Here is a 19,510-nt window from a genome sequence, read left to right on the forward strand (position 1 = left end):
CAAATATGCTGAATGACATATTACAATTGTGTTCATTTTATACAGAGAGAAAGCATCTACTGAGAAAGATTACATAATTTATCAAGAACTCGATGTCAAAGAGAATGGTGCTTTAATAAATGTCACCAAAGAAATTTAAGAAAGAATAATTTGTTACTAAAAAAAAAAAAAGATTTACCATAAACTAAAATGGAAATTTAGCATTTTAGGAGGATTTTTTTTGTGACATTTTAAGAGAGCTCTTTATTTTAGCAAGAACCTTGTCCCAAGAGACCTATATACATTCTGCCATCACAAATTCCTCTGTCGCTTCTCTTTTCAGACTTTTGGCATCATCAATACGTGACTTTTGATTGGACCCCCAGAGTAGAAATTAAGTTTGGTAGACAGTGGGTATGTAATGAATGCATAGATTATTCTTTAATTTAGTGTAGGTGAGTGGGGAAAATAAGGAAAGGCATTTAAAAGTCTATTCTGGATCAGGATTTTTTGCTCTGTTATTTTAGAAATGTGCATAGAAGTTACAGAAAGTATTATAGTTTTTTACTAAAGAGGCTTTATGTTTAGAAGGCTTTGAGAGCAAAGTATTCTGTCCACTGTGCTATTCTGGTTAGGATTTTCATCAGAACACAGTTGAACATTATTTGAGTTCACAGGACTTGCCATGCTGGAAGCACAACCTTATATGTAGTGGCCATGGGCAGTCCTATTATGGGAAACCAACTTGAGAGAAAAGGCGGGTCACTTGCTTCTGCGCAGGTCCTGGAATTTGAAATATCCAGGGGCCTCTACAGAATCCTGGCATCAGTTACTATGTTGACTCACTCAGTGTTGGGATCACTCACTTTCCCCTAACAGGACTCAGATCTTGGAGGCAATTAGCTTCAGAGAAAAGGAAAAACCAAAGTGTTACTTTTGAAGGGCTGCTGAAGTTGATCGGTTTCTCATTGTTCCTAAACCTACTAGAGCAATCAAGTTAGGAGAAGTTTTACCAGATTTTTATCGCTGCCTTGATATATATTTGATACTTTCCAAATGCTTTGGTGGGAGGAAGAAGAGGACCCTTGTAAGTACAAATAACTAAAAATGTTGTTTACAATGGCTTAACTTTTAGTTTGTGGCAAGCTCACTGATTAAGCAGGTAGATTTAAAATTATTATAGTAGTTTGTTAATAAGCATAAACTTTATCTTATATATAGTGTGCACATATATATAAGATATATGTGCAGGTGTATATGTTTCTCACTGCAAAAACTTTTCAGTGGAAATAACATAGAGTGTAAACTTTGTCCTTGCAGATATAATCAAACATCTTTCATATTTAAGAAACCACTAAAGTAATAGAATATGTACAACTGGTATTTGGAACAAACTATTTTAATTGCTGTGAAATCATTTGTGTATCTGTTATTCTCTTGATTGTTTGATACTTCTCTATTTAGTAATGGTAACATGTGGGGTAGTGACCTGACACATATTCTCAAGAAACTAATTGCTATCTGGCAATGATGTGTGGAGGCCTCCAGGTTAGAAAAATTTCATCTGGCATATCATGGGGAAATTTTAAAAAATAATAATAGTAATGGATAAATGAGGTTGAAAAAAGTACTGATAAGTATCTAATTTGAAAGTTCCTTTCCCATATTACATTTAACACTTTGAATGTTATTATCTGTAGCATATCATGGAAATTCTTTCAGAAATTGATATGATCTATGCTGGCAAATGATCAGATATTTTTGTTGGGAAAACAACATAAAAACATGAGGGACGTCTAATCATATTTCACAGTAAAGTCATGGTGTTGTTTCATGTCTCTGATGACCTGCTTTTCAGTAAAGCTTTTTAGTTTGGCTTTTATTATCAAGTACAACTATTTTGTTTGTTTTAAGGAAGTCATGATGACTAATGAAAAATTCAAAAATTGACTGTGACACATGAAAAATAATACATAAAAATAATGTATGAGGAGTACAGTGTGTCCCAAAGAACTGGATGAAGGAGATTGTCTTTCTTTCCCTGCCTTTGACTTGTGCATTACAGTCATTCTGAAATAGATATGAGGGCAATGCCTATAATTAAGAATGGAAAAAAGTAAATCTCTCCAAATGAGTAGCTCTGCAAACTTTTGGAGGAAGAGTCACAATAGAAGTTTTGGCTCTGAGAAAAATTTGTAGAAAAAATTAACATTGTACATTTGCTGATTCATATTAGATGTTATCAAATTTTATAGTATATATATATACATATATATATGTATTTATATATATTCTTATTTTATAAATTTTGGTGAGCATCAGAATAGCTTTCTGATTGAAAAACTATTGCATTTTCTAATACTAAAAATACATAGCATCTATTCTTTGCAATATACACACATGCTAATTGATCAAGCAATTGATATATCTAACAAATTAAAACCATAAACCATTGCGTAGAAAATTTTAGAAAGAATAGCAGAGAGGCAATTCTGGAATAAAGCAAGGCAAACCAACTCTCTGTTTTGTCATAGATATTAGAATTTGAGGAAACCTAACCTTTAAATTCTTAATTAGAATTTGAGGAAACCTAACCTTTTTGGGACAAGCTCTGTAGAAATTGATTATAGTACATTTTAAAAATATCAGGTAATACTTATGCTCCATGACAGTGGGTTTACTAAAAGAAAACGAATATATTCACAAAGTATTATTACACATCGACTTTTACTGGTTGACAACATACTACCTTGAGTATATTGACATTTTAGTCATTTTTAAAAATTGCCTTAGTTTGAAAACCTTAAAAAAAGTACCTTTGATTTGTATTTAATCAAAATTGTTATCAATTGAGAATCATTGTATTAACACAAGAATTGTTTACTTTTAGAATTATTTAAATATTGCATTGCAAATAATTATTCAAATAATGTATTGCAAATATACATTTCATTCAAATTTTTTAAATTATGCAAATTATCTTGAGGTCTAATAAAATCATTTTTAGAATTTAATTTACAGGGTCTTTTGAGGACATCTTAACTCTATGAAAAAAGAGATTGCTTGCTGGTCTAAATAGATAATATACTTTTTTAATTTAATAAAAGCTTTCTGTGTCCCTTAAAGGCATTATATTATGGAAATTACAATAGAGGATGTCACGAGCAGTTACTCTAAACTTAAAAGACTATGAAGTGTTTTGTGCAAATTTATGTTATTTAAGAAAAATAAGGTGTTTGTCACTAATTCTAGCTAGACAGGAATGAAACATTAATTTATAATTTGGACAGAGACATTACTATTAATATAGTCTCCTCTTTAGTCCTGAAGTATTTATTTGAAATCCTTGTAGCCCAAGTCATCTGCTACATTTGAAACAAGTTGTCAAATTCTTAACCACTTGTGTGGTTTAATAAAAGAGATTATAATCTTCGTTGTCTTGGAAAAGTCAGGTGGTTTTTAAAATTCCATTTATTACTTTTCATCATGACTTTATCACAAGAATAAAACAAAGTGAGTTCCCAAACTTTCCTTCACTTTCCACCTTCTATAACTACCTAACTTATTTAAATGATTTGTCATTTTTTCACTATTCTTTCTTCTATTGCTAATATAAGTAATACATGGTATTTTGGTGTGAATATATATGTTCTTAGAAACACATACATACACATTAAAATCACAGACTGCTATTACTTAAGAGATAAAAATTAATTGGAATTTAACATTTCTTTAAAGATTATTTTCTGTTCATTTATTTACTTTCTATTTTAAAGACACATCGTTTTTTTAAGAAAGTAACAAATAAAACTAATGTATGTCCTCTGTCCAACAAAGCATAAGTGAAGAGCCTCAAGGCTTAAGCATTAAAGGTTTCATGGAAAATCACATCTACATGAAGAGGTTCATTGTGGTTGAATCTTTTACCAGTTACATTTTAAAATAAAATTAATGCTAGTTATATTTCTTTAGATTATATATTATTTCTTTTTTTCTTTTTTATTGTTTAAAGTATTACAAATAGTAGTGCATATGTCTCCTTTTTTTCCCAATTGACCTTCCCCCATTATTTCACAAGACAGGCTTTTATTTAGTGCAGATCAGAGAGTTGAAAGAATTTATAGTGGTAGGAATTTGACATTTCTGCCTTTCATTCTGAAAAGATACATTTATTAAAGTGATGTCAAACTCAGTTAATGGAGGCGGTGCAGTTATTTCAGATATACAGGGTATGTAATTTGAAGCCAAGCCAAATCACAATGAGAAGAAATAATGATGACCTTGGTTTATTTTTATGCAGTACATTCAGGTTTTTATTGGATTCAGAAGGAGGCAGCGGTTTTCTTTCTCACTAAGTCCTGCTATAGTCCTTGGAGATTTGGGTTCTGTTACCAAGGCAGTTGGTTCATATTGGAACATTTCTGGGGAAGGTCATGGGCTGCAGTATGGGAAATGAGAACACTTTTTTATTAAATGCTACAAACTTCCATAGCAGAATTTCATGAACATATTTCTCTTTGGGGAGCACGCTCCACGTAGCAGACCAATCTTCCAAACACAAGAGACAAACAAATAAACACCTTGTGGTCTTTACCTTTTTTCTCATTTAAAAACATATATTAATTAAATATCCTTGAGGTTTCACTTTGTGCAATATGGACAGAGTAATATTCATAACACATATTTGAAGTTCTGAAGTTGAATCTCAATACAGATTTGCATATTCAATTAGCAAAGCTAGAGTGTAGTTTCTTTATTTTGCCCATTTGGGAGGGGTTTGTCTACTTACATCACATGTAGAATTGTCCTTACAATCTTTATCTTTGTAAAAGGTCAAGCTCCTCTGATTAATATTAAACGTGAACGTGTCTTTCAGAGATTCTACTGTCTCCTCTTGGAGGGGAGATTAACCTGGTTCTTTGTGAATCACTCATATGCAAACTGAAGTTTGAAGATTAACAGCTAACATAATTGGGTATATTTTTTCCCTGAAATTTGTAGTATATAAAGCTTGTTTTCCCATGTATTACAGTATGTTATAAATTTGCATGTGTCTTTTTTAAACCAGATGGCTCTTCCAGAGGTTCTGAAACACTAACTCCCAGGCATATTTCTCTTTAAGTATTCAAGATTGCTGCCCTGAATATGGGGATTGCGTGGGGGAAAGCCTTGGCTGCAGTGTTTAAAGGGGATCTTAAATTTCTCAGCCACAATTTTGATAGGCAGCAAGCAGAATGAGGATGAGGAGAGGAAATAGATGGCCCTACTGGCTCATACTTAGAAGAGTCTTAGTCTTGTGGCCACACAACCTCCACCTCATGCAAATTAGAAAAACGAAAAGGCAGTATACTCCCTATCCCATAGCTGAAGTCTTCCACTTAGACTGCCACTTTAACAAAGAACTTCCATTCAACTCTGTGCTGAATTTTGTTATTATTGTTGACACTATCATAGATGTCCCTCATCCTCCCCTTTACCCACTTCCACCCAGCCCCCACCCCCTCCCTATGAACATCATCACCGCCACTCTATCTTTATGTTATTCTGACATAATTCATTCAAAATACCTGAGAATTTCCATGGGCAAAAGAACAGACAGGGCAATTTTCTGGGGTCCTAGCCTGATCAATCGAGGGGTTTTGCATTAAACATATAATGATATTATGCCCTGAGCAAACAAGTGTTCCTAGCAATCTGGATTGAGTTTGGGGATCAATTTCTTCCTGGTCTCCTTTATTTATTATCTTTTTCATTATGCCTCAGTGCCTCATTTTGCTTTGTTGTTAAGCACCTCATTCTTCACTAATGGAAGGTGGGGGAGAATACACAATTAGCCTTTAACGGGAATGGAACTGTCATTTCTTTGTTATGTTGGTAAAATACTGCTGTTGATTTTGTTGGTGGTGAGTCTTCCAGAACTGATAATTCAGTATTTTTATTCCATACTAAAGGCCTGGTGCACGAATTCATGCACCGGTGGGGTCCCTCGGTGTGGCCTGCAGGGATCGGCTGAAACTGGCAGTCCAACGCCACTTGCTGCTCCAGCCTGCCACTCCTGTTTATCCCAGCCCCACTGTGCCTGCTGCCATTGCCACTCAGTAGACTCACTGCCGCTCTGCTGCAGTCTCCAGGCTGCAGCCGCCAGCCTTGAGCCCTGTGTCTGGCGCCTGCCCATTGGTCAGCTGAGCGGTGCTTCCACTGTGGGAGTGCCCTGACCACCAGGGGGCAGCTCCTGCATTTAGCGTCTGCCCCCTGATGGTTAGTGTACATCATAACGATCAGTCAGCCAGTTGTTCGGTCATTCGGTTGCTTAGGCTTTTATATATATTGATAGATAATTTTAAGAAAATGATTTTTCATAAATTCAAGTTATTGGAAAATTTATTTTTATACTTCAATTTTTAAAGCTAAAATGTATCTAGAGCTAGTTAAAAATATTTAGTCTCATGTTACTATTCCAGTAAAATAATCTGAGGAAAGCTTTGTTTCTATTTTTACTTATTTTACTTTCATTTATTATTTTATTCATTTCAGCAGAAATTTTGGTTGTTTTAATGAATAAGAGGAATATTAAAGTGCACTATGAAAGCCAGTGCTTATCAATGTAATAAAGCCATAATGTGGATAGCTGAATGGGTTTCAAACTGGGTTAACACAATTTTCAAGAAACTTTTAAAAATCAGATATTTGAAGTGTCATGCTTTTAGTTTATATTTAATAAATACTCAGCTAATTCATGGGCATTGCAGGAATGAGGAATTTACATAGGCCAAAATAACATAGTCTTTTTTCAGTTTATCTTCAACTTTTAGATACACTTGATTTGCACCATTATGAAATAATTGGTGTTTTAAAAAGACCGGTATTAATTGAGCACATCATGCACTATAATGTTTCATATTATGCCCCAATTATGGGCAAATATAAGGGGTACTCTTTCAATGTTTCCACCCTTTCCTTGGCTTTTGCTTTGTTTTGTTTTGTTTTAAAGTGTTCTCCTCTGTTCCACTCTGTTTTTGGCTAAGACTATCATAGAATTCGGACTATAAAAGGGCATAAGCATCAGTGGTTTTTTGCACATTCTTGGCACCCATCTTTATTTACACACAACTTGTCTGCTCCTTTATCAGATTACAGTAGCAATATTACCTGAACCCAAGCTAAGTATTGACTTAAAGGGCACAGGAGTCAGCACAATGTTACAAGTGCAGATTTTAGCCTAGGAAACTGTGTGAGGTCATACTAAAGGGAGAAGAGAAAAATCACAGAATCAGAACAGCTCAGATATCTTCCTCAAATGCAGGTTGAGTGATTCATTTTTATATTGATGCTCAAGAAGGCAGTATTAGAAAAAAACTGGTGACTAAGTGGACAACATGTTATCAAAATAGTTGAGGGACTGATAAAATTATTTGTAAAGTTGGTGAATCCCAATCGCTCCAATATATCAGAACATAACTAGGAAGGGAAAGGGAAAAATGCCTGTTAAAGAATGTAACTAAATATAAACAATGCTGGCATGTAGGTGGTTAACTGAAAGAGCTTACTGGAAGCTCAGACAGCTGAAGCATCCTGATTTAGTAGAGCCTAAAGGGCAGGGCAGGAGCCATGTGAACAGCTGCTGAAGAACTAGAGGATTCCTTTGGATTAGGTGTACACACCCCAGCTCTAATGGACTGTGTCAGAGAATACCAAGGGTTATCTCAGACTTCACTTTGCTCAAGCCTATGAACTTTAGTGTTTTAGTTTAAATGTCTGGAAATAGATTTGCTCTCAAAATAAATCCAGAAATAGAAGTATCAAAAGAAGTGACTCTGTAAAGTTTGTATTGTGTGGATTTGGGTGACCATTGTTTAAAGAAAGAAAAATATGTTATTAAGCCATTTATTCATGCAACTAATATGTATTGAGTGCCTACTTTGTTGCAGGTACTCTGGAGATAATGTTGTGAACAAGTAACTTCACTGAGATGAATATGTAGAGTATCACTTTAATGCATTCAGGGCAGGCGCTATGGAATGAAGAACACATTGTTATAAGAGTGAATGAAAGATACCTAGACTAGTGTTAGAAATTGTGGGGGGAGGGCCTGGAATTCCTATGAAAATTACATTCAAAGGAAGACAAAGAAAAATAGGGCTGGGAAATGCTGTCCAAGGGAAAAAGAGGAATAATGTTACATTCAGAGGGAACAACATATATGAAGGTGTGATGTGGCATGAAGAAAGAACTAAGATAAGGTCAGTTTTTCTAGAGCAGGGGTGGGCAACCCCTAGCACGCGTGCCAAACACGGCACGCCAGTAACTTTTGCTGGCACGCAAAACCCTCTTTTATAATTTTCCATTTACAATTTTTGTGAACATTTGAATGACTTAAATGTTAAATTACAAGGAACTGGTAAGACACTTGATGTTATGTTTGGTTACATAAAGGCTTTTGAAAAGAAACTGGAAGTCTTTAATAGGGATGTGGATGGTGAGAGATTTAGATATTTCCCATACCTCAAGAGGCACATCAAAGACCTCCCAAAAGATGACAGAACAGACTGTCAAAGCCTTCAAAAGCTGTTTTTAAACATCATCGAGTCAACTATTGAGCAGTTCTTCTCAAGATTTGCAAAATTCAGAGAACTGGAAGAGACAGCAAAATTCATGAGGTTTCCAGATAGCATGAAACTGGAGGAACTAAACTTACAAATGTTTTCATGGATAGACATGGCTGACTTTGAAATGTAGTTGATTGAATTTCAGAGTAGCTCAATTTGGAAGCAGAAATTTATTGATCTTAGAGTTGACTCGGAAAACATTGAAAAAAGTGATTAGAGACAGGAGTACCAGAGAGAAGTGTCCAAAACGAACTATTGAGGACTTGGAATTCCATTCCAGAAATTTTTTTCTGTTTAAAAAACTTTAAAACAGCGTTACTCTCCATGTTTTCATCCACATTCACTTGTGAATCTTTGTTCTCAGTGATGAATTTTGTTAAGTCTCATAATAGGAGTAGCCTGATGGATGAAAGTAGTAGGTCATGAAATATAAACCTGATGTAAAATCTCTGTCATCAGTGATGCATCAGCAAAAGTCCCACTGATAATATCAGACGGAGTCATAAAGTTTTCTGTTGGACTATCAGTGTACATGTATACATTAAAAAATAAATGTATTTTTCATCATCATATACTGTGTTTTTGTCGCTCGAATGAATTTCATTATTTCTTCAAGGTTCTTCACACATGTACACCTTAAGAGATGTCAAGTAGGTGTAACATGTTCTCAAAAAATTAGGCTTGGCACGCAGAAGAATTTTGAGTCCGAGATTTTGCTGGTTTTGGCACGCACTCACAAAAAGGTCGCCCACCCCTGTCCGAGAGTATAGTTAGAGGGAAAGTTTGGAACAAGCATGCAGCTGAAATGGTGGCCTGGGGCCAATCATTCAGAGCCTCAGAGGTCATGCATATAATGTTTGTTTTCTTTATAATGAGATCAATGGACAGCCTTTTAAGAATCTCAGGCAGGGCGGTGATAGGAACATATTTGTGTGTTTTTTAAAAAAACTATATTTTGTAAAGAAGAGATTAACAGGTGTTAAGAGTGCGTGAAGGGCAATCAATCTGGAAAATTTTCCTGCAGCAAAAGAGGGTGGTGTTGACTAGAAAGTGACAATGAAGTTGAAAGAAGTGGACTTATTCATGATTTATTCATGACAAAAAAATCAATAGGAATTGCTGTTGAGTTGTATGTGGGATCCTAATGGTATGTAGAATTGGGTGAATAATGGTGCCATTTACAAGGGGAAGATGTGAAGGGAATCCAGAATTATGGGAAGGATTGGGGTTATGGGTGCTAATTTTTTATGGAGAGTGTGGCTACATTGGATATGAGGATCTGAATCCTAGAAATTAAGTCATTATTGGGGACTTAATATGTGATCCATGGCATATAAGTGAGAACAGCTAGAAAGAATGCAGAGCGTGAAGAGAAAGAAGGTCAGGAATTCAATAAGGAAGACAAGAGCACTCCAAAACATCATAGAAGAAGCATCTAGATAGAATGATAAGATACTAAGGAAAATAATATTTCTGTAAATAGGAGTGTTCTTTTCAATCCTCAATTTAATGACTGTGAATGAGGATCTTGCAGCATCAGGTGTCTTGGTTTCTACAGTCTCTGTCATCCATTTACTCCTAATTTCCTCTCCCATATTGTTACATTTTTGAGATATCACCAAAATGTTGCCTTAGTAGAAAAGCTTTAATAAATATTTAAATTGGATAATGTATTCAGTTTTTTTTCCTGTACTCTGCGCTTCCTAAAAATACCTTCCTCAGAAACCCCATTTCAACTGACTACTGTATAATGAAATGAGCCTTCAGTGTAAAACGTTTATCATAGTCTGAATTTCAATTGCTCAGTCAGAGTTGTTAAGCAATATGAAAAATCATCCTTTAGAGAATCCAGAATTACATAGATGCGATAAGGTAAGTTTGCACTTTATCTAAAGCTTTTAGTTAATATAGATGCTTATTGGAGAAATGTCTAAAATTTCTTGAGAACCATTCATAAAATTGATTTTTCTTAAATCTGGAAAATTTGTAAATTCTTAAAATACATTGAAAATTCAGCTTAAATAAGACTAGAATTGTACTGAAGAGATAGAAGGCACTTGAGTAATTGAAATATAGTCATGGATGAGTGTAATTTACTTATCAGTTAGCTTTGGGGAAGTACATCTAGATAGAATATTAATGTGATATTGAGCAACATTTTTACTATTAGGTTTTTACTTACTTATAAATATTGTTGAGCACCTGCCATGTTCTCTCAGCCTTTTATGAGATTACAACTCTGTAAGTCAGAGAAAAATACATATATACACACATGCATATAAATGCAACTACTATAATATATCAAGAGAGTTTATAAAGCATGATACAAATCAACCGCAAATAATTACTTATGGATGATGTGATTATGGAAGTTTCATTGAAGAATCCATCTTTATAAATAGGCCTTACAATAGGAACATATGGAGATGTGAATTAGAGAAAAGTAGAAGGAGCAATGATGCATAGACAAGGATTAATGAGGCATTGATCTATTCTACATAAACTGTTAGTGACAACACCTTGCATGTGTATAGTAGTATTCTAGGTTCAACTGGTCTTCAAAGATAACATATAGCATTTAGTAAGCCTGTAATGTCACCCATTTCTCTCAGAATATTACATATATTTCAGCTATTTCCAATAATAACTCTAGACAGTGGTCGGCAAACTCATTAGTCAACAGAGCCAAATATCAACAGTGCAACGACTGAAATTTCTTTTGAGAGCCAAATTTTTTTTTCTTTCTTATTTATTTATTTATTTTTGTATTGCTTAAAGTATTACAAAGGGTATTATATATGTCTCCTTTTTCCCCCCACCCTTGACAATCCCCTGGCCTCCCCTACCCCCCAGTGTCTTATGTCCATTGGTTATGCTTATATGCATTCATATAAGTCCTTCAGTTGATCTCTTACCGCCCCCTTCTGCCCCCCTACCCTCCCCGGCCTTCCCACTGCAGTTTGACAGTCTGTTTGAGGCAGCTCTGCCTCTGTATCTATTTTTGTTCATAAGTTTATAATGGTCTTTATTATCCATGAATGAGTGAGATCATGTGGTATTTTTCCTTCATTGACTGTGAGAACCACATTTTTTAAACTTAAACTATATAAGTAGGTACATTGTCATTAACTTAATTAGGGTACTCCTAAGGCTTAAGAACAGCCACACTCAAGGGGCCAAAGAGCCGCAGTTTGCCGACCACGGCTCTAGGAGGTAAGGGGGTATGATCAATCCATGTTTAACAGATTAGAATACCCAAACCAGTACATGGAATTTAAGTCATTTGCCTAAGGTCGCTCAGCTAAGTGTTGGGGTCAGGATTTGAATGGTGGAAGAGTGACCTAAGAATCCAAAGCTCTTAGTCAGCTGCCACAACCTCTCAGTTTTGACAGGGAAGGGGGTCTGCCAGAACTATAGAGAGCAGAGATCAACACATAAAATAGAGGGAATCATAGTGTTTTCTAACAAGAACTAAGTATAGCAGGTACTCAAATAACATGGTCTCATTCAATGTCTTTTTGTGATAATGTTGATGAGCTGTTATAAGAACTGAACTCCTATTTATATCAATTAGCCTATGGTAAAATTGGTTTTACTCTATGTCATTTTGCTTAAAGTGACAGAACCTATCAATAACATTATGTGAGGACTTACTGTAAGTTCCATTGAGAATGTTCTTTTAAAAAACTAAAATAGTCTTTTTATGCAAAGACTATCAAACCTGGCACATTATAATTTCCTAGACAAAATCAGCTGTCCTAAATAACCCAGCATCTATCCTATCGACCTCCTGATCTTTTCTCATTGTTTCCTACCATCCACCCAGTTTCACAAGCTAGAACCCTGTTTCATCCCTGAAACTCATCTCTTTTGCCCACTTTTGTCTAAACCATAGCCAATCACTGTGGGTTTTATCTCCCAATATTTTTTTACCCATTTCTCTTCATCTCCTCTACAATTACTAGCCCAATCTGCTTTCCTCACTAGCAATAGAGCATCAGTTCCCTTTCTGGCTTCTTTGGATACCTCCTTCCCCTTCCCTCTAATCCATTCCCTATGATTCACTCAGTCAGCTAAATTTGATGATATGAATTCGTGTTTAATCACTTTAGTAGCTTCTCTTGGCTACTAGGAAAGCAAAACAAGATAAAATGAAATTTAGACAGTCCTCCTCTCCTATCACATCTCCCTTAATGCTTCCCCTGCCTCAGCACCTTTCTGGTTTTCTTTCTGTTCCTTGAATAAGCCTTGTTTCTTTCTGCAATTGGGCTTTTTGCACATGCTTTCCTCTTTTTTCTAGAACCTTTCTTCCCATTTTCACCTAGATAACACCAATGTCCACTTAAAAGCCACTCCCTCTGGGCATTTGTCAGAATTACCTATGTAGATAAATTTTCCCTACCATGTAATATCCCTCTGTAACACACACCACTGTTGTGATTCCATATGTATATGAGTGAGTAATTAATGTTTATCAGTCAGACCATTTGGTAAGTTCGATAAGCATATACATCATTGTTTCTCCAGAAATAGGCACATAATTATTTTTGAACTAGTGAATTGGTTCAATATTGCACACTATAGTTATAGACATTTACATATAAGAATATGTTATAATGATAATTAGATTGCACTTTATGAAAATTTTATATGACAACAAAAGCACTTTAGTCCTTTTTGTAGTTTAATGTACATAAATAAATAATGAGGAGCTGTTTTTTTTCCATTGAGTTTTATTTTCTTCTTTGATTTCCCATACTCCATTTTATTCTAGAGTCTATCTTTGCAAAATTTCATTGTGCCTCCTTCACATCCAAGATGTTCTTCCTTGATTCTACACTAATCTAGTCCTTTCTCATGTCTCTTACAGCTGCTCCCTTCTTTCCATCTTCATACTTGTTATCTATGTGTATCCTGGAAAATTCAGTCATTTACTCTTAGTTCTTATCTTTGCCAATCTAGGTCTTGAAGAAGAAATCCATTTTCTTTATAACCTAAAAAAGCTTGAGATATGTATTTTGGTGTAAATATAAAGTAGTAAATTAAGATACTTAGAGAAAAAGATACCATGATCACTAAGTGATTGGTCCTGGATATGGAAGGGGAGTTTGCTAAAAGGCAAATTGAAAAATAAACCCTCAAAGGCCAAAAGACTTTTGCAATGAAAAATAAATTACACTATATGAACATATATTATTAATAACAGCTTTCCCATTATATAAGGAAAGGACAATAACTTTTAGCCAAACACAGAAGGAATAAAAAACTGCATGATCTCATATATGGAACCTAAAACAGTTGAATACATAGAAGCAGAGAGTAGAATGGTGTTTACTAAAGGGCAAGAAAGTGACGAAAATGGGGAAATGTTTATCAAAGGGTGCAATGTTGAGGTTATGTGTGATGAATAAATTTAGATATCTAATGTGCAGCATGATGACTATAGTTAATATTGTATTGAATACCGGAAAATTGCTGAGACAGTAGATTTCTGGTGCTCTCATCACACACATAAAAATGGTAACCATGTGAGGAGATGGATATGTTAATTAGCTTGATGATCATAATCATTTTATTATATACATATATGTGTATATAATCATGTTGCATACCTTCAATATACACAATTTTTATTAAAAGTAATGTAAAAGAACAGTGACAACACTACACCTAAAATCAATACCGAGAAACTGAGTCTCTCATACAATGCTGCTGGGAATGTAAAATTGTACTGCCTTTCTAGAAAGCAGTTTGGCAGTTTCTTCTAAAATTGAACATGCAATCACTGTACAACCCAGTAATTACACTCTTGGGCATTTATCCCAGAAAATGGAAACTTATGTTCATGCAACAACCTGTAGTATATGAATGTTCACAACAGCTTTCTTCACAATAGCTAGAAATTCAGTACAATCCAAATGTCCACTCATGGGTGAATGTAAAACAAACTGTGGAACATCCATATCACAGAATACTACTCAGAAATAGAAATAATGAACCCTTGATACTCAATAATACAACTATGATAGACCTCAAAGACACCATGGTGAGTGAAAAAATTTTCCAAAGGTTACTTACTGTGTTATTCCTTTTATATAGCATTATTGAAATAATATTATAGAGATCAAGAACAGATTTTCACTATCATAGATTAAGAATGGGGAGGCCCAGCCAGCGCGGTTCAGTGGTTGATCATCAACCAATTAAAAGAAGTCCAGATTCAATTCTCAGGGTACACGCCTAGGTTTCGGGCTCGATCCCCTGTGTGATGCATGCAGGAAGCAGCCGATCAATGATTCTCTCTCATCATTGATGTTTCTATCTCTCTCTTTCCCTCTCCTCTCTTAAATATATATTAAAGAATGGGGAAGCAGGAAGGCCTGGGGCAGGGGGCAGGTGCAGGCTAGAAGGGGTCAGTGGGGAAAAGGGGGACATCTGTAATGCTTTAAACATTAAATATTTTTAAAAAGAATGGGGAGGGCATGTGTTCTATGTAAGAATGCTACAAGACAGTATGTGGTGATAGATCTGTTCTGTGTCTTGATTTTAGTGTTTGTTACACAAAGCTACACTTGATAAAATCACATAAAAACACATGCTCAGAGGGACACAAATAGAAACCTGTATAACTGGTAATAGCTGAATGAACTCTGTGGATTATACTGATAATTTCCTAGTTTTAATGTTGTACCATAGTTATCCAAGGTGTTAACACTGTAGGAGGCAGAATGAATGTTGCACAAGACATCCCTACGCATTTCTTTGTAATATCCTGTGAATCTATACTTACTGAAAAACAACAAAAAAAATTAAGTACAGCATTAAACCTTTAATAAGCCCTTGGTGTCCTGAAAGCTTGTATGTCATCACCAGACCTAATCAACAGATAAGTCTTGTACATTAATAAATCCACCATTCAGAATACAGACGAAGGATGGTTTAATGCTAACCCACTAGAATGCAATCTATTTCTTTTATACAGGAACATGCATCATTTATTGAACAAAATGTCATGGTGATTTAAACCTTGTTCTAAATGCCCTACCTTATGAGGTATGTGCTTCATGTTGTTTATGATTGAAAAGCCTGTATAGGAAGGGCTGGCATTTTAGAAGAGATGCTGGTCCATGGTCATGGTTACTGGAAAAGGCCTGAGACTATTTGTGTTTTCAACCTGACTCTACCTAACAAGCCAAGTGATTGTGGACAAGCTAATACTTAACTATTATTTATTGAGTTCCTGGCACAGAGCTGAGCATATCTAATACTGATTGTCCTTAAGAATAAATTAGGAATAATGTTGCTTCACAAGATTATTTTTATAGGCATTAAAAAGGTATATGAAATTGCTTGGTGAGTGACAGAATGTTGGGAATCAATGTTGTACTTTGTATGATTATAACTATTAATATCAATGAATAGATAATTTATATAAAATTTATATATAACTTCCAAAGAGAGAAGTTGTATAAACATACAACTTCTGGGGCAAATGTAGGTTTACCTTTGTTTGTATAAAAATAATACAAGAATAAATAAGAATAAACTATGTGTTTTGTGTACTCACAATTGTAAACCTACTTTTGCCCCACCCCTGTAGATTAAAAGATATGTGATTGTGTTGGTGTGTGTGTGTGTGTCTGTGTGTGTGTGTGAGAGAGAGAGAGAGAGAGAGAGAGAGAGAGAGAGAGAGAGAGAGAAGAGATCTCCTTGCTTTAATCTAATCTTAAATCCATCATTCTAATTGCTGCCCAGTCATGCTTCTAAAACACAAATCAGATCTTGTGCCTCTAGATTAACATCTTTTAGAGAAGCTTCTAGTTACAGGTTAAAATCCAAGGTCCCAGTGCATAGGCCCCTTACAGTTTGGTACCTGCTCATGTCTCTCACCTTTTTATCTACTATTCCCCATCACACATACTTCTTTCTAACCATAAAATTGTGGTTCCACAAATCCTATAATTTCATACATATGATTTGTTACCACTTTCTGGCATTTTCTCACAAAAATCACTATCATCCCATATCTCTTACAGTAAAATCTCTATTCATTATTTTATTGTTTGCTTAGAGAACCTTGTTAAAAAGCATTTCTGACTAACCTAGGTCAGAATATGGTGCCCCTGTTCTGGGTTCTTACTGAAAATTCACTGTACATAATTCTATGAAATTAATTATTCCTCTTTGTCAGTGTCAGGTTGTTTCTGACTCACTCCTTGCTCTTTGAGAGGAAGGTCTGTGCCTGTTATCTATGTGTTCCTTATGCCTAATTGTTTATAGGCACATAAATGAATGATTAAATACCACAGCACTTGCCAGATTGTTAGTCATCAAATTATGAATGTATTTGAAACTCAGGCATCCAGATTGAAAAGGGTTTATATCTAACAGTGACTACTGGCAGGTATTATTATATTCACACACAGGATAAATAATGAAACAGAATTAGGGTAATCTTTAGTGCATTATTTTGTGCTGAGTGCTCAGTGAATTGTAAAAAGTATAAACCTCAGACCAAAATGCTTGTTTCCTAATCTAGATAGTTCGTGCAATCAATGATATTTTGGGTTTAACTCTGTAATTTGTTTATTCTGTGTGTGTGTGTGTGTGTGTGTGTGTGTGCGCGCGCGCGCCTTAGCCTCAAAAGAAACACCAGTGTTAAAAAAGAAACTCGACTTGTTGGAATTCCTTTGAGAACTGAGCTATCTTTGTAGATGTCAAATTAATACCAAGTGATAGAAAATGTGAGAAGAAATTGGGAGAATCACTTTCATTCATACATTATGAGCATGCTGGACATGCTGTTCTTTGATATGGGGACAGGAGCCTTAAATCCCCCATTGGTGTTAGAGGACAGATTGCTAAGAAAGTGAATGGTTGGCTCAGACTACCTCAAAGACAAGTGTTTGCTTCTGCTTGAGCTATTGTTGGAGTTTCCCTGAAGGGGACTTAGAACGGAATGTCCATTCCAGGGAGTATTCAGTTTCAGATAGCTGCCTTCCTGAGCTTATTTTCCACCATGAGAGCTGGCCAAAATGATTGGAAATCTTTCATCTGTTTTAATCTGGAATGGAGTTCATTTATAAAAGGAAAGCTAGTTGCTGGGTAACTATGTGCACAAGCATAAAGCCTAATCGCACATATGCCCAAACTCAAGGTGACAAATGTCTATTGAATGATTCAAATCTATGGAATTGAAGGGTCTTTTCAAAGAAAAATAGCATGTACTGAGTCAATCTAACTGCCTATTCATATTTATTAGGTACAATCTTTTGCAATAAAAATAATGTTTCTGAGTATTTTATTGACAAGCAGATATGAACTGTATTTTGTTCATTATGTTAACATACTATTCATGCCTTACAGAAATCTATACACCTGATGCATCCTGGCATTTTATGAGAAAGACTAGCTTGAGTGATAATATTGATTTACCAAAGTAATGAGCCTTCTGACCCGATTTTAAAATGAAATTGAGTTTCTGCAAACTAATCCAGTAACTTTTCTTTACTATTTTATCTTGAAGTACATTCTTTATATTAAAAAGGTTCTTATAGGACATCATGATAGTGTATTTTGACTTAGAAAATTTTAACCAAGGAAAAGACATGATATAGACTCATTGTTTTCTCCATGAAAATCTATGGTAATAGCTCTACAATCAATTGTTTTCTTAATGAAGGTATACATAATTGCATTAAGTCTTCAACTGTAATAGGTTATTTAGCCAATTTTTATCTTCATATACCAAAAGTAAAGACCAACCCAACCAGAACACAATCCAAGCCCTAAATAATGTGCTGTATATAAATTAAATTTATAGCTATTCTCCTCTCTGAGATCACATTGCAGAACTGTGTTATGCAATTTCAAGAATTGAAAATATAGCTTACATATAAGAAATAGAGGAGAATTCAGTCCTACTCCATGACATCTAGAAATCATGTTCTACCACTGAATAATTCATTTGCAGATACCCATTATTTTTAAAATTTGTTGTACTATTATAATTTAATCATTATAAAAACTGTGGTAAAGAAATATATTTTTATTCCCACTTAACACATGAGGTAACTCAGTTTACTTTTTTAAAAAAATATATATTTTATTGATTTTTCACAGAGAGGAAGGGAGAGGGATAGGGAGCCAGAAACATCGATGAGAGAGGAACATCGATCAGCTGCCTCCTGCACACCCCCCACTGGGGTCGTGTCCGCAACCAAGGTATATGCCCTTGCCAGAATCGAACTTGGAACCCTTCAGTCCACAGGCCGATGCTCTATCCACTGAGCCAAACCGGCCAGGGCTGAGTTTACTTTTTTGTATTAATTATATTTAGTTAAATTGATTATAATATGTTTATTACTAAATCACCTACTTCTGGATGTTGTAAAATATGTCTTATATGTGCTTAAATTCTCAAAGATTTTAGAATATTATCATATAGTAGGATTAAGCTCAATAAATAAATGTTGAATTAATTTATATCCAAAAGTGATGGAGTGATCAGTTACCCATCAATTTCTTTGGACCTAAACCGTCTGATAATGATATCTATTATTTTAGACATGACATAGTGTAGAAAAAATCGCAGATAATTTCAAGAAGTAGAATTATGTCATATATACCCAGAGTTCTAAAGATGACATAGGCTCTTGATTCAGCCTGAAGTTCAGGTGTACAATGCATTTGAGTTTTCTAGGTTTGTTTTAATTGTTCACATTAAAATGTATACCCAGACATAAATTTCCTTTTGGAATCTTGAGTATTTACAATAAACAAAAAATACCCTTTATGTAGAAGTATAAAAAGAATACTAATTAATAAATATGCCAAGTATGTTTCCAATTGCAGGAAACCATTAAAATTATATGAATATACTCTAAGTGTAGTCTCTCTTATCAAATAACATAATTAATATAAGC

General features: G+C 34.7%; 1 protein-coding gene across 3 annotated transcripts in view; it reads left to right on the forward strand.

The window, feature by feature from the left end:
* Nucleotides 1–826: 826 nt before the first annotated feature.
* DMD (dystrophin) overlaps nt 827–19,510 on the forward strand; it is a 2,282,236-nt gene continuing 2,263,552 nt past the window's right edge. For all 3 annotated transcript variants that reach the window (XM_059679269.1, XM_059679268.1, XM_059679270.1), the window contains exon 1: nt 827–1,066. In XM_059679269.1, coding sequence (XP_059535252.1) covers nt 1,036–1,066 — 31 coding nt within the window. In that variant the 5' untranslated portion in view covers nt 827–1,035. The remainder of the gene's footprint in view (nt 1,067–19,510) is intronic.

This window comes from Myotis daubentonii, chromosome X (genome assembly GCF_963259705.1).
Source record: "Myotis daubentonii chromosome X, mMyoDau2.1, whole genome shotgun sequence".
Lineage (NCBI taxonomy): Eukaryota > Metazoa > Chordata > Mammalia > Chiroptera > Vespertilionidae > Myotis > Myotis daubentonii.